General features: G+C 40.3%; 1 protein-coding gene across 6 annotated transcripts in view; it reads right to left on the reverse strand.

Annotated features, from left to right (window-relative positions):
* Positions 1–320: 320 nt before the first annotated feature.
* Positions 321–16,549, reverse strand: part of RBMS1 (RNA binding motif single stranded interacting protein 1) — a 105,836-nt gene continuing 89,607 nt past the window's right edge. For 2 of the 6 annotated variants that reach the window (XM_053471900.1, XM_053471904.1), the window contains exons 5-14: positions 14,771–14,928; positions 14,362–14,441; positions 9,361–9,476; positions 8,345–8,403; positions 8,148–8,241; positions 6,718–6,768; positions 3,745–3,855; positions 2,217–2,297; positions 916–996; positions 321–619 (exon numbers count right to left, since the gene is read on the reverse strand). In XM_053471900.1, the coding sequence (XP_053327875.1) occupies positions 922–996; positions 2,217–2,297; positions 3,745–3,855; positions 6,718–6,768; positions 8,148–8,241; positions 8,345–8,403; positions 9,361–9,476; positions 14,362–14,441; positions 14,771–14,928 (825 nt within the window). In that variant the 3' untranslated portion in view covers positions 321–619; positions 916–921. The remainder of the gene's footprint in view (positions 620–915; positions 997–2,216; positions 2,298–3,744; positions 3,856–6,717; positions 6,769–8,147; positions 8,242–8,344; positions 8,404–9,360; positions 9,477–14,361; positions 14,442–14,770; positions 14,929–16,549) is intronic. The other 4 variants (XM_053471902.1, XM_053471905.1, XM_053471901.1 and 1 more) reach the window with 3 other exon arrangements.

A 16,549-nucleotide genomic window follows, 5' to 3' on the forward strand; every position in this document is an offset into this window, starting at 1 on the left:
ACGGACAGCAACTGCAACACTGCACTACAGCAACACACTCACACTGCAAGCAGAGACATCAAAAACTGTCTTAATTCACTTAAGAACCAGTTCGACGACAGAGGGTACGAGTGACGCTTCGCTTTTTAAATCTCGCCTAGCGACCCATCACTAGCATCTCCGCTGGTGAAATGGTTTACCTTCAGATAAAACAATTCTTTTAAAAAATAGAAAAACAGAAGAAACTCATACATTTAAAAAAAAATAAAAAACAAAATCTTGTGTTACGCACATGTGTTCACCCAAACGGGCGTCTGTGCATACCCAGAAAATAAAACGTCTTTTTTTATTATTTTTTTTTTTTTTAATTTTGTGTTAGAACTTGATAAAAAATCTCGTAATAAAATAAACTTCAGGGGAACAGCCACTAGATGAATTGAAGGATTTTTTTTTTTATGCACCTCAAAGAACTTATAGCAAAAATAGTTTGAGTTGATTTCATTATAAATAATGTTTTTTTTTTTTGTTTTTTCGAAGAACCTGTGCAAAACTGTCAATTCATAAAGCACGATTGTTCAGAAAATTCCATGATTGTTTCAGCCTCTGAACCTTTTTTCCCCCTAGTCAGTCATCACACAACCTGCAGAGAGAAAACAAAAAAAAAATAGCGACTTTAGAATAGAAATAGAGAGGAAAAAAATAATAATTAGAATTCAAATTATAAGCCTGTTATATTCAGTGTCGTCCACTAGATGGCAGTGCAGAGGGCATTTTCTGCTTGGAGAAGCGATCATCTATAAGACCTTTTAAACTTCTTAAATCTGACACTTTGTTTATATTATAGTAAATATTACTATTTATAACAAGACACGGGGTGATTTAACAGCGGCCGAAGGATTTGTAAAAGAGCGTTAGCAGCAGTATATGCCTCCTTACCTAAAATTACTTGTTTTGTTGGTAAGTGTACGGGGAATGGTCACTAGATGTCTCCACTGCCACTTGTTGACCACTAGGTTCCTGTTGTGGGGGGAAAAAAAATGTATGAGGACGATTAGGAAATAGTAATAGCAAGCGAACAAGATGAGATAAAGGACACAATTTCAGAGACGGGCCGTGAATTTGCGTAATGTTCAAAGATCGCCTCTCACACATACATATTTTTAATGTCCGTGACCCAGAGCAGTGGTCAATCTTTGGCCACCCAGCTGCTGGCGACTATAGTTCCCAATATGCCCAGCAGCGAGTAAAGCTTGCAGAGGATAGTGAGAACTGTAGTCTGATGGCTAAACTTTAGACCTGGAGTTGATGCTAAAATTAACCCCTGAAAGTTTAACAGTTTTGGTTCTGTAAGGGAGATTATGCAAATCTATTAATTATACCTGGAAGCATTGAGAGGACTTCGATTTACATTTTACATTTGTCTATCACACTTTTTTGGTACCATAATTGGAAAAGACAAGTCATTTATTTTATTATTATTTGCGTTATTTTTATGTGACTGTCAAAGAGCTCATTCGAATCGTCACGCCAAGTCTTATGAAAGGAAATGTCAGGCTGCAGTATTAAAGATCATAATCAGTATTGCTTGGATGCTTTTACAGTAAAAACTCTCTTATGTAGCCTTGGAGGCATAACAAATAGAATCCTGTTTTATCGTGGAAGGGTTAATGTATAAAAATAAATAAAGTTAATAAAAAGCCAAGTACATGGCAGGTGGCGAATAAAGAAGAGTATTGCAGGAGTTTTGGAAGAGAAAATATTTAATGTTCTAAGTATAGCAAGAGTGCAGAACATAGAACAATCCGGAACAAATAAGTAACAACGATTCCGAGCCAGGTTAAAACATTATAGTAGCTGCAATGCTTTCCTGTAAGGGAGCAGGACATACCCAGAAAGCAATTAATAAGTGGCCAATGGCTTGTGATAGTTCAAAGGAAATTAACGAGCAAGAATCGGAGAGGATGCCCGGCTGGGAGCAGAATTAATTAAAAGGGAAATACGAGGTAAAGAAAAAAACAATACTTGATATAACACACAGGAATACCAGTGTCATCCCAATACAAATTCACTTTTTAAATCAGAATATTAAAGAATTCATTTAATTTGGATTTAATTATTTTAAGAGACATTTTCTCATGCAGTTAATGCAAATTTGGCATTTTGACTATTTCGCAGTTCACTTTCCTCCCCGTTTGCATACTTCCTTCCTATACGCGACATGAGAAGTCTCTACTAACCTCCACGGAAACAGCAGCTGTCTGAACATGCGTGTACTGGGGTATGTAGGCTCCTTGCATAGCTGTCGTAGCGGGCATATACTGCAAAAAGAATAAATAAATAAAAAATTAATATAACCAAATTTCACGTTTCTACAAAAAACTAATTCACAGACAAGGGATAACGGGAGACCATCATGAATAACAGACATTTGTCTTCTTGTGCAGGGGGCTATTGTTCGATAATATAGGTGGGGTCAAAACAATATGGCGTCCACTTTTCCAACACCAACGTACGTTAACGATGTATGTTTTCGCTATATGCATGGTGGCATATTTCACCGTCGACATGATTAAGGAAGCTACGGTATAATACTCTCGCTGGAGTTTCACCATAGATATAAATGCGGCGTTATAATAACGAGGTTCCGCATGTTGACGATACTAATTGTATAATGGATGGACTTTGTTCTAGGTTTCGGAGATTCCAGGAAGTAAAACATGGATATTTCTGTATTGATTAAGCAGGGCATCTCAGAAGCGCTGCCAGAAACAATACTATAAAGTTATGAATAGATTGGAGCAGCATATTTGGTACAAGGCCAGCTATCTAGTGAGGTTGTCTGGCTGCAGGCAGAACAGGTTTGGTATAACTAAATTATATTAGTCATAAGGAACACTGCCAATGGGGAGTCCATACTGCGTTACGGTGCGGTAACCGATCACCACTCCTTAACGGCTGGAACGCTACTCTTAAGCCGCCAGCTACGGTCACAAATTTAAAGGCAAGAACTAATAAAGTGCCCGCTTCTTAATTACACAAAAGTTTAATGCTCCCTGATGGGATTTAGAGATAAGATAAGCAAGGAAAGCAGACCCCTGACAATGCTATATAGTCACACATATACACACACGTACACATACATACTCTGTCAGCTTTAGTTTCCGTTAGTTTTCAGGTGTCTGTGTAATTTACTGATCTACCGCGTACCCTTATATGCATGTACCGTACTGTTCTATCTCAGGACAATATACGGTTTACAGCGATACGATGACATCATATAGTATATTTAATGCAATGTTCCCAGAATACATTGTATAAAGTGATGCTTGGAAAAAAAAAGTGGGAATTCTGCAACAGAGTTATACCGTACAGATAGAGGGCCCAAATTGGGGCCAGACCATGGATTATATGAGAATTTCATTATCTGCATTATGCTGGGGACGTCCATTAAAAAGTCATACATTAAAGCCACAATTTAATGTGTGATCCCAGGACCTTGGAGCCAGGAGATTTGGAAACATAAGCACCGGATTCTTCAAGGAAAACTCCAAGGAAACTCAGTAGTTGTATCGCTGCAGAAGAGCGGACGCGGGGTTCATAAAATTTTATTATTTTATTTCACGTATTTATTCTGGATAATGGAGTAATGCAGCCTATTGCATAATTCTGCGGAGCGTGCACATTCATGCACTTATTACCAACACAAATAAATAAAGCAAAAATGACATGGCCTGTGCATGCCGCCAGCAATAAGGCACCACTTACTGTTCCGCTGCTACTTAATGACAGGTGACTCATCTGCTGTGTCAAAGGGCTCATCATGGACGCTGGCTGAAGAGACATAGTGTGATCCATGGATGGAGTTAAAACGGCACCCTGGACAAAGACACAAAAGACACTAGAATTGGTATACACAAGTGCATAGCTGCGATCGGCATGCGTAATAGTTCAGAGTATAATAGAAACACAAGGCAACAATAACGCAAATAACCAAACCATTAAATAAACGAGGGGTCCATTAAGCGCCTGCTAGTGGAAGCATTCAGGGCCGAGAGCGACAACTTGGGTGCCGTTAAGTAGCAAAGGTTTGTTAGGCGTCTATAACTAGTTAAAAAGGCAACCTACAGGAGGGCTGATGTTAACTGGAACAACATGAACTAAAACCTTGCTTTTGCTCAATACTAAATTCCATATATATTATACTCAAGAAAAAAACATTTTTTAATGAAACTTCCATCTTAAGGGAGAGACTCGGCTTTCAACGTTGGCTCGAAAGTCTGCAAAATGTTCACAAAAGTTATGTTTCCACCTAAGCGCGGTAACAGAAAGCCAATAATCGGGAACCGCTGACCCACTTCTTCTACACTGGCAAGCCTCCGCAACAACAAGATCCGAGACGGGCGTACGATATATAACGGTATCTCTCCGAGAACCAACTCTGGCGTTCCAGAGCGGCCCCCATTCTATAGGCTGCGAATTTCTGCCGTGAAATTCCTGTCCTTATTAACACATTAAAGTGAGTTAGTGGTTTTTAACCCGTCTATAAAGTTCAGATATAGTTGACTACCAGAAGCAATCAGGTCGTTAGCTGAAAAATAGATGGTAGGTAATTAGCGTCGGGTTTCATACTGATGCCCTTGAATTTAAACGGGATCAGTTGGGGCGTACTGTTCATTAACTGAATCACAATGTGCTCCGAGAGGTCTGTTCAGACTGTTCCATGTACATTAGCATTCTAATGAGCTAAATTACCAAAGGGGAACCAATGTTTAAGACACGGCCTCTTCTAGGTGGGACGTTTTATCGAACATTTACAGTCCTATTCAGAAACACGAGGCATGTGACAAACGGAGAAAGGCGCCCGAGGCACTCCATGTACTCAGCTTTTTCCTGTTAAGAGGAAACGGATGTAGCGTGATCTGCGGCTGGCAGTTATTCTCAGCAGCAAAAGGAGAAAAAAAATACTGATACACAATAACTTTACTCTGGGAGGGAGGGGGTTTGGGGAGTGAAGAGGATTCATTCATTCACAAAATAAAACCACAAAGATATTGCAGCTCAAAAAAAAAAAAAAAAAAAAAAAAAAAAAAACAACACAGAAGTGTGTTTCTATGCATCGTTCAGCTCTAGCCCTCGAAGGGTTAACAGCCTGACAGTATAGATGCAAACCACTTCAGACCCTCTAGCTCGGTTAAACTGGAATAACAGATGGGGAAGCGAGAGGGCCTGAGGCCAAGCGAAAGAATAAAGAGGACGATGTTTATTTAGAGAGGTGTGTTACTCTACGCATAAACAAAACCCCAGAAAAAAAAAAAACAAAAAAAACATATAAATAAAACTTTACGGCCAGTTGTTTAAACAGTTGCCCAACTTACAATGCAGCCTATATATAAACGCAAAGTGGGTTACCCCCATGGTAATTACGTAGCTTCGGGGTTATAAACTGTACACAGAAAATTAGCTTTTTTTACTTTTTTTTTTTTTTTTTTTTTTTTTTTTTTAAAGGAAGAGTTAAACCCTCCTTGCATTGTATTAAACATATCATCATCTGTTGGGGAACCAAGGGAATCACGGTCCATCATGCCCCCTTTAGTGTTACGCTCACAGAACAGAAACATGCGGCTGGCAGCTTATATTTTGGGCTAAAAGTATAAATATATACATTTTGGAGCAAAATGACCAATAAATATATTATATGTCATTGGGATTGGGTAGCATTGTAAGTTGGGAGCAGAGCATTTAGGATGCCCAGCTATGCAGGTAACCAACTAGTAATCTAATAGAAGGGAAAATGCGCCACCGCGCCGGAGAAACATTTCATTAAGTGCCATTTTGAATACTTTTAAAATAATTTTTTTAGCACATTTAAAAGTCTCCTCTTTTGGGCCATAATAATCAAGGCGCAACTGCAGAAGAGTCTGAATCATTTATCATAAAAAGCGTGCAATTATCATTTTAATTATTAAATCCCTGGGAGAGATGTAATAAGAAAAGAATTAGAAAATAATTGTATTTTAAGGTTAAGAATTAGAAGACTTCTGCCCAAAAACTAGATTATTGCATGCTTTTTAACCTAAAAAAGTTCACGATTTTTAAGATGCGGCTAATTAACCAAGTGGAAATAAGTCCACAAAATGTTATTTGGGTGATACCTAATTCTAACGTGGAGGGGAAAGAAGAAGGAAAAAAAACCTGTTCCATGAATGAACACGGCTGGCAACGCTCTGTATAATCAGCACGGAGCCCAAGCCAAGAGACTAAACGGAGAGATAATTAGAAAAAAGTGGCAAGAACAAAAATAAGAAGCCTTAGGAGAAACAGTGGAAAAATACAACCAGGAAGAGTCATCGGCAATCAAATCAAGACGATGTTAGTAACGAGATGAGAGAGACACAGAGCAACGGGGGACGCCGCAGAGTACTGAATCACGGAAAGTGGAAGACCGCAGGTTGGTAAACTATTACTATTCAAAGGTCACGGAAATAAAGTCACATGAATCCGATTCCAATTAAAACCTGTCCTGCGTTGGTTTTCTGTCCGCAAAGCTCCTAAAGCCCGTCCCCGCTTTGCTCGCCCCAAAGGCAGGGAGCCTCCAGGTTCGATACTGGCCAAAGCCTTAAGGGCAGAGGGTGTGTTAGGCGCAGCAGGATTTAGTTTAGTATGTATATGTATATGTATATGTACTAACGTATATTCGGATTCCAGGGACTGTACCCCTACAGACGGAGACATACTTACAGCATGCTGCATGATGTAGGGCTGAGGCTGCATCCATGAGGGACTCTGCACCTAAAACAAAAATTGGTATTCAATATTTGTCCAGTTTGCACTTAAATCTGTCTTTTTTTGTCTCGTTTATTTGTATAAAATGCTTTTTTTACTTTGAGGAAACGGGGGAGAGCTTTAAATAATGACATTTCCAGGCAAAACATCACAGGAGACGTAGTCCAAAAACCGGGCAGCCTGTTCAATAAGATCTCCCGCTATCAATCAGCTTTTTTTATTAGGATACTCCCTTTTTAAGCTCTATTTATAAATAAACATTTATTAAAATACAGATAATTATAATGGGGCACAATAACTCAGTTTCTCACCAAGAATTCAGTTCTCCTTTTCTCCCCCCCCTATCTTTTGATAGAGTGCCCTTTGCCTATATCCGAGTATGACTGACCAATCACGTGTGAGATGCCATTCTATACATTATTAAGCTTTGTAACCCCCCTCTCCACCCTTATCATATAAACAATACATGGCACCAGAGGTGCAGTCACTATGGTAACCACCACTAATACTTCTCACTGATGCTGCAGGCACCAGACCGAGATGCACAAAAATCTTTTAGCGGTCAGTGGATTGCGTTTTCTCTACAGTAAAGATATTCATGCCTTTCCAAAACCAACTAAATTATTAAAGTAGCTCTCGAGCTGGCAAAGTTAAGTCATTCGTAGCGATAAAGGAACATCAGCATTCGGAAGGCCAGCGAGATCTCAGCATTTCCAGTAAGAATGTTAACTAGCCCAGCAGGCTACTACAAGCCGCTGACATTTAATGCAAAAAACAATGCCCCAAAGAAAATGCTCGCTGGATATTTTGTTTGGAACATTCAAAAAGGTGCCATATGTGAATTTCCACCCAAAAAATATATAACTGGCGCTGCGTGCAACCAAATTCTAGCCCCGATACACAAGTAAATGCTAACCACATGTATTTTAAGCCCATAAGTAATGTGGTTAAGATATCAAGATGCACAAATATTGTTATACGCGTCTGCGCCAAGAGCCGAAGAGAGGATAGTAGGATTTGCCTTCAAGACTACTTTCCCGACGGATAACAATTCCAGCTTAGTACACGCAAAATAAGTATAACGCAGATTTTGGCAGCCGTTAAATATTCTTTATGTGCCGATCCAATTGCTTCTCGGTTTGGCTCTTAGCTGGGAATCTTAAGGCAGATCACATTCTTCAAACAACATGTTTGGTATTCATTCTTCAGCATGAAAAAGAATCCCGCCGTGTTGCACATATATATACGTGGGCTGGAAAGAACTGCTTCGGAAGAAGTATTTCAAACCGCTGTTATGTTTCTTAAAGTTGTTTTTAAGTTTGAAAGTACTCTCGAGAGCGAACGCCCCATCGGCGCAGTAAAGCAATCATCGAGGGGAGACTCACCGGGTACGTTGAGACAGGAGATGCAATATAGGGTGTGATGGACGTTTGGGTGATCATCCTGTTGGTGGCGATGCTGTATGGTGACGGGTAAAATCTGGGGCGAGAACAAAGCGTACGTTTTAGATCCCCCGTGGAAGGCTGGGACCGGCAAAAAAAACAAAACACTTGAAATAAAAGATTAGAGTTTGGAAAATCACCTTCTGACATACCCATTTTGAATAGCAGCGGTGGGGTCGTAAGTGAGCGTCATTCCGGCCTGCAAAAAAAAAGGAAGGACAGGAAATAAGTAGGAAGTCTGATTCGTTTGCGGCAGTAAATCTGACCGCGGGGTCTGTCATCTCTGATCCTGCTTGTTAAACAAAACTTGGAATATCTTTTCGATTCATTTTCTATGCTTTTGGGCTGACTTTTACTAAATCTCCATCCTAAAGTACTTTACAGCTGGAAACATGACTACATGGGGATTTAATGGCTATGAATATATTGCTCAACCACCTGGCACACAAAGTGTTAAAAGGCAACTTCTGAATGGTACAGTTTGTTTGATTAGTTACAATCTCCCATCTTATGTCCATTAAGCCAGTCGTGCCCTAGAGGTAAGCAACTCCCCAGCCAACCCAGCACAGCGGTCCTTGCATCCCTCCTCTTAGGCATTTATTGGGACCCCGTCAAAGAGTAGAAACTTTAGCTGGTTCTGGCCCGGCTCCAGCTTGCGTTCCTTACCACTCTTTGCTGGGCTGAGCCTGTTTTGTCTCCTGGAATCCCTTGATATCATCATTTCAGTTGACTGCCAAAAGCTTTTCCACTCCAACGTGAATTCCTTGATTAATACTAACGACTGCAGAGGGGAACATCCCGAGAAACAGCCCATTCCAGTCGCCTTCACACTTTAAGGTTAAGTATAATCTTTAGACTTGGAAGTAAAGCCCTAAAATGGCCAACTATTCCGTAAATGGTAACCGAAGCAAACGGGGAGGCTGTTATTCCAAAAAACTGGTGTTTTAATAAATCGGATAAACAAGTTGAAAATTAGAAACGTAAGAGCTTTTAGCGAGCGTGATGTGAAGACGTACAAACTACTAGAATGGAATGGTATGAATCTAACACACACCCAGGCAGCTGAACGCGCCAAGCCAACAACCCTTTGCGTGAGTCATGTTTCCAGCTATTTATTATTCACACACCCACTCCGAAGTTTTATGGAAAGACTTACAAGTCTCACCTCGCCCTCTCTAGGCCAGGCTCTTCCATTCTGGACGTATTTGTTCTGATTCTGCCTCTTCTTTTGTCCCCCATCCGCAAACTTGCACAGCAGGGGCTCTGTGGGAGCTGCAGAGAAGCCACATTCTATTCAATTGTCCTTAAAATTACACCCAAAGTAAGAAAGTCCCCCAAAAAGTTCTCCAGCCGGTCAAGAAACATCTTTTTAAGACATCGGGCTCCCGATAGGAGAAGGATCACAAAATAAAACAAACATGATACACAAATATTGGGTAACTTTGTATCCATGTATATACATTTAACACTTTTTGGTGAACACAAGTCTTTTTTATTTGGCATTGCATTGTCGATCTGTACTCAAGCAGAAGGACTCGATGGAGTGAAAACTCCTGGGTAGTTTGACACAGACACGCTTTTGCGTTGATGAATCAGCGCTGGAGATTTTCCTGGTGTTTTAACTCTGTAGGTTTTTTACATTTTTGTCACATTATCCCTTAAGCGTCAATTCTTCTGCACAGACAAATTCTCACCTTATTTATATAATATTTATACACTGGAGTGCAAAGAATATATTAGACAAGGAAACGAATCAGAGGTCTACACGCTTTACATTGGCAGTGATTGCATTTTAAAGTAATATCCACTAAAACTAAATTCTGAAAGCTGTGAGTTTACATTTGCTTATATGTCGGCCCAAAAAGAGTATCAATTTCAACTAAAGGATCCATTTCTGTAGGGTTAATAAATATATATATCGGTTTTCCTTTCCAATGATCTATTGACAAACATATATAGATATATGTATCGTTTTCTAGATAGTAATCTATATATAGACACAAACTATGTACATAAACTATTTATAAGAGTCCATACACCTGAAAATAGATTGTGTTTGCCAAACCTTACGCATGTAGCTTACACAATGTAATTATTGTACGCTGTGTTATATATAGAAAACCGCTTGTTCAACATTGTTGGCTTAACCAACAGGTGACGGGGTTTGAAGGTAATATATAACAACAGGTATGTCTGGCGTTTTGTATATCAAGATATACGTCGGTGATATCTAACCGAAGGAGTGTTTTTTTCTTCTTCTTCTGTTTTTAATTCGCAAAGCCCTTCACACTCGCCCTGTAGTACCAGAGTAGCGCACATTGCAAAGATTCTTGTAAGTGGAATGTGTTGCTTGTCGGGCTGGTAGTCAAAGGGTTAAACTCTGGACGATAGGCTTGGCGGGGGGGGGGGCGTTACAACTGAAGGCAATTTAGTTAGGTTATTAGCCAACATTATGCCTGCTTTCAGAGACCAACTGATGGTTTTGCCATTAAGCTTTTGAAGGGTAGAGGTGGAATGCATCCTCCATTGGAAACTCCCAAGGGGTGTGCACAATGCCATGAAAGAGCGGCAAAGCCAGCGGCGGCTCGATTAAAGAGCATCTTGAAAGTTAAGGTGTGTAACGCTTACTATTTCACAATAGCACTAGTTAAGCCTCTGATGTCCTTATCAAGAAGCCTGCAGTTCTCTCTGGGGGCCCAATTTAAACCTCTATAGACTCATGCCTACTATGCAGACCTTCGATGGAACGCTCAGAGAACACTCTTCAAGTCCTCGTGATCTACCTGCCGGGTACAGAAAAAGCATCCGGTATCACAACAAACTCATTATTCCATTCCCTCCGTCCTCCGCTCAATCTCTCTGCAGCCGACGGGGCTGCAAGCAAGCTGGCTTCATAAGAAAACGGCAGACAGAGAAAGCGGATAGAGCCTAAGACGCTGCTATCCAATTAGTCCGCTGCTCAATATGATTAAAAAAAAGCCATGGAGCCTGCTTAACAAAGCGCTGTTAAATGGTTCCAATCCGCTTCTCACTGCGCAACAAGGGGTGCTTAACCTTTGCACTGCCAATAGGACAGACACTGGCTATTCCAACTAAGAATATTTCTGCTGCAAATAATGATATAAAAATATAAAAACTATTATATCCGACGGCATTACAATAGATTATATTCATCTATATAACACATGCATTGCGCTATATTATACATATTCTACTGAGATTTATGCAGAGGTAGCAGAACTGCACTCAGTAGGTGGTTAACTATTTGCTTCCCCAAGTCAAAGTGCTGTAGCTATGGAAACAGAGGTTTATAAGCTGAATGACTGCATCTCCTATCATGCCCAGGCAGACACCACCTCTATAGGGTGTTTACTCTTCTTTTTCCCTTTGCCTCCTGGATCTGTGTAGTTCTTAAAAGGTGCCTGATGGATTCACGTATAGCCATATATTCCCAATGACATCATAGAAATATTTATACATCAGCCTTTTAAGATAGAATTAATAAAATCTTACGCATCGCTCCATGTTATACTAGACTCATACTGATTGGGATAAAATGTAAAAACTGAATATGTTCTTAACATTATACACGGCTCAGAACAGAGGCCAAAATCCAGAGAAGAGATTTACGTCGGGGTGGCTGGATTTTCCAGGAAAGCACATACGATTAAAAGGGTTTCGTGTTAATAATTCACTCGTCGGGGAAAATGAAAACCTAGAATGCCGTTCGTTGATTATGCCAAAGAATTTGTAACTTCCCACCTTTGCCTTCGGTATTGCCTTTACAATGGAACGTACGTTTTTTTGGTTGTTTTTTTTTTTTCCTTTTTTTTTTTTCTATAGTTAAATTCTTTGAGCTGTGACATGAGTTTATTAGAAAGGGTAGCGAGTACAACCAACTATTACATTTCAAGACAGCTCCCCGGAGTAAATGCATTCCCTGAAAATACGCAAAGAAGGCATATTTACGACTGTCTTTTATTAATGTCTACTAACCACAGGGTGTAGAATTTGGTGCGACAAACAAATTTCCTTGGACTAACAGGCTATAATTTGAATTTCACAACTTCATCAAACACTCCTTTATCTCATCACACACCCCTCGCGAGGCGTGCCCGGCTTTGCTAAACACAACGCACCGAACGCTCCGTCTTTATCTGCGTGACAAGGTAACGCCAGCGGAGAGCGTATCTGGTGGAAATCTGTATTACGGGAACGCTTCATCTCCTTGCAGCGCCGCGCAGCTCATAAAGCGCTTCCAAGCGCATGCCGTAATTACAGCTTTTCAGTTTAAGAGGTGCGCCTATTGATGTCTCTGTATTTATGTATCTGTAATTACGTTCATTTCTAAATCACTACCCCTGGTGATTCATAGAGCCCCGGAACAAGCGGCGCGGTCTGTGGAATTAAATGGATACATTACAAGTCGCATGGTCGCAACGCAGCGCTTTTATTCTGTAATAGAGGGGTTTCAAGCAATCCAAACGTAAATGACTACCTATGGGCCTTTTAAACCTCCCCCCGATATTTCCGCGTTGATCACATTTTCACGTCGTAACATCTGAGCTTTGATTAGTTCAGAGGCTACAGAACACCGAGCCTTTACGGCTTCTTATTTTGAAGGGCACAGAGATCACGGAGAATTTCTTAATGTCCTAACCGAGTGCTTAAAGCTTATACTCCAATCATTACATGTTTTTTGCCTTCTCCTGCATAAAAGGAAATATTGCGAACTATAGACTTGAATGTTATTTATGAAAAGAAACCGATACGAGGCTGACACTTGTGTGCAGACTAAACGCCTGGGGTTAAGAGGATTCTTTTGGTTCTCATCGTGAATAAGTAAGCTTTCAGCAAACATTTTGAGGCTGCGGGTTCTCCTTTTGGCGGCTGCTAGGACAGGTGATGTACTTGCAAATCCAACTTTCAACCAAGATGTTTTCACTAAATACGGAGGCTTCGGCTTCCCAATCTTTTAACAGATATTTGGTGTGAATCGATTCCTGCCAAGATACAGCGATCTATCCCGGAACCCGAGCTGTGACAACTTAAGCTTTCCTGGAAAGGCCAATTCTCAGGAACAACGTGGTAGAGGACTCCAAAAGCACCTTTAGCTTACTGGAGAGACTTCTGAGTTCCCCTAAGGGATTTCTTTATGTTGTGTACTTTGGGCGGCAATTTCCAAGTAATTATAACCTGCTATACTTGATTTATGGTCCACAGAACCATCCCTGAAATGTTACTGGGTGGTTTATTGGCTGTAGTCACTAAATGGGAATTCCAACGATATCTACATTAACATCTCATTCAGATAATCGCTTTCATCTGGCGGAGTTGCTTAGGCCTCTCCCTTTTGCGTTGAGAACAAAAGTTGAAAGCTTAATGGAGCGAATTAAAAAAAAGTCAATAAGACACAATCCATTTGTAATAGTTGTGAAATTGCATTTTGTTTGCACTGTAGTAAACTGGTGCACAGAGACGTAGCCCGTAACAGCAGATAAGAACCATCTACCTGCCCATTTTAAACATGGTACATTTCACCGGTTACATAGGTTACGGATCACTTCGCTGCCATACGGGACCTTTCCAAGTAAAGTACTGCAGATGTGGCTATTTAATCTATAAATTAATTGCACATAAAGTGAATTTTGCCTTTTAGGTAACTTCATCAGGGCCATGTCCGTTCCGCATGTTAAAAGGGATACCCCAGCCTTTAATAAAGGCATCGAGAGATTTGGCATTGCCCCCCCCATGCGTATGTCTCTTTACTCACCCCCTAGCCCCTGGGCTTGAAGGACATGTCTCGCTTTTAGACTAATTAACCTTCTACTGTTATCAAGTTACTAGGATTTGGCAGATCTCTTAGCAGTAATGTCTTAAAACGAGGCAGACACCAAACAAATAGCAAAGCAGCATTTTCATTAAAAAAAAAAGAGCTCGTTTGACTTTTGAAATGAAAATGTGTCAAACTATCATAAAACACAATTTAAGGTCAATTTCATCTTCTTTGCTTCGTGTTCTAGAGCACTTACATATTGATTTCTATAGGAAGCATTCATCACTTTTAAAGCAGCATTAGCCTGGCTAAAAGCCCCTCTGGTTACCGAGCCTCTTACACAAACGACAATAGCCTAAAATGACTAAAAAATCAACGTACCAGACACTCCGGGTAGCGGCTTAATGAATTTTCCATTAAAATGAGTAATCACGGCTTCACATTTCTCTGTGGATTCCATCCTGAAGAAAGAGATAACGCAGTATAAAAGGCACGGTATACGGTTGTAGCTCGGAAAGAGTTGTGGCTAAATAAAAATGATCTTACGCTGAAAATATATATTTTTTTATATATAATAGCCATAGGAACTTATTGACTAAATTCTCCATTCTAACATACATGTAATATAAAGACACAGAAGCCAACATATGGAGAGGTTTATTGATGCAGAATCTGTGATGCCAAATGTGCCACCTACATGCAGGGATATATAAAGTACGGACTAAGAAAAGACACAAAGTGAGGAACATTGAAGAAGGTCATCATCCGCTAGGAGGACAAAGATTCTTACCTGGCAAACCCAACACCACGGCTGGTTCCACTAGAATCACGGAGAATCCTGGTAGAGATCACCTGTCCAAAGGGTTTCAGCATGGCCTCCAGCTCCTGTTCGTCCATGGACAGCGGCAAGTTGGAGATATATAGGTTGGTTGGATCTTGTTCTTGTTGCTAAAAAAACCCAAAACATTCATTTATATATACACTCCTTCCAAATATATAAAAAAATAAAGCGTTGAAAATGAAAGCAGATGGGGGAGAATATTTGCGGCGGTATTACAGAATTTGTCTATCTTCACTTGGACACCCATATCTTCAGTTCCGTAGAACATGTAGTATGGCAAAGAGACAACTGGGTGTTAGCCTATTTCTTCCATAATATCTTAAAATATTAAACGCCTTTACGGGTTTCATGATTCCGGCAGATAGAGACCATCCCCAGGATGAAATAAAGACAGAATAGTTCAACATGGAAAATACACCAAAAGGTGACAAGTCCTCCTTGTGCTCATCATGTTTAAAGACATAATATGCGTAATAAATTGATTTCACTCATTAAAGCCCTTTAACCCAACTAAAAAATGTTGCTTTGTCTATCTAAATAATCAACGTTGGGTGTGAAAGTTTTTGCATATGGGGTGAGGTCACAACGAAGGCAACGCATTAAACACAACCGAACAAACTTGTTGCGTCAATGAAAATATTACTCGTCTCCCAAAATGCGACAGCACTCTACTATTTAACCTTATAGAAAACGATCACCCGGAAGTCATTAAGCGCGCCCCTCACGCCCTTCTCAACGGCCCCAGCGGCTTAATCATTTGCTAAGAGAGCTTTAAATGGGTGTGTGATTTACCAAGAATATCCTAGTCCTGTTCAGTTTGACGCACTCGAAGGGTGAACACCGCCTCACGTAAACTCTCTAAATAAATATATATAGTCATTTTAGCTCGCTCGTAAATTACAGATTATTTTTCCAATACTTTTTCAGCTACTAATACTTTTTCTACACATTTCAGTTATCCAGGTATTTTATATTTTCTTATACATATCACAAATGAAAAAAATTTATAATAAAATAAAAATAGGATGAGTCAACTGCAGACGGTTTCCAAGTGACCCATTCACTCCTCGATTAACTAGAGTCTGTAAAGGCACATATTTTGAAGCAACGCCAAGAGCCAAGCCTCGGGAACACTGCAGACAGGCCGAAAGATTCTCAGTTTTGGAAAATACGCGTAGCGGAGATATCAGGAAACACTCCGCCACTGACAGGGGTTTCTATGACCTCACCCTTTCACAGGAATCGTCATTTCCATGGAACAAGTGATTTACGTTTTTTTTCTTAAATAAGTCTTTATAAGACCGGATCTCTGGTAAGAGAAGCTTTACGATTTAGTAGTATCTTGCTTTTATTATTCTTTTGCATAGGTTTATCAAAGTAACTGAGAAAAAAGGTATATACGCTTTCTATTTTACAGGACTTACAACGTTAAATTGGGATGCATCAAATAGCCCCCCAACATTTTAGGTCTCTAAATTGGGACAATAGCATTGGTGGTGTCGCGTGGCCACTAGGCATTCCCAAAGAGCCACCTTGTGGGGCTCAGCTACAGGGCATCACGAGGTGGCCACAGAACAGACCTGATTTTTCAGCCCCCTTGGGAGACATCAGGAGACATCTAAAGACCTCCTAAAATGATCCCCACTGCCTGCCAAAAGAGGGGCAGCTCCCAGGACTGTTGGGAAGTATGATATCCGATACGAGTCTGTAACATCCTTTGAAAATGTA

Source organism: Spea bombifrons, chromosome 7, assembly GCF_027358695.1.
Source record: "Spea bombifrons isolate aSpeBom1 chromosome 7, aSpeBom1.2.pri, whole genome shotgun sequence".
Classification (NCBI taxonomy): domain Eukaryota; kingdom Metazoa; phylum Chordata; class Amphibia; order Anura; family Pelobatidae; genus Spea; species Spea bombifrons.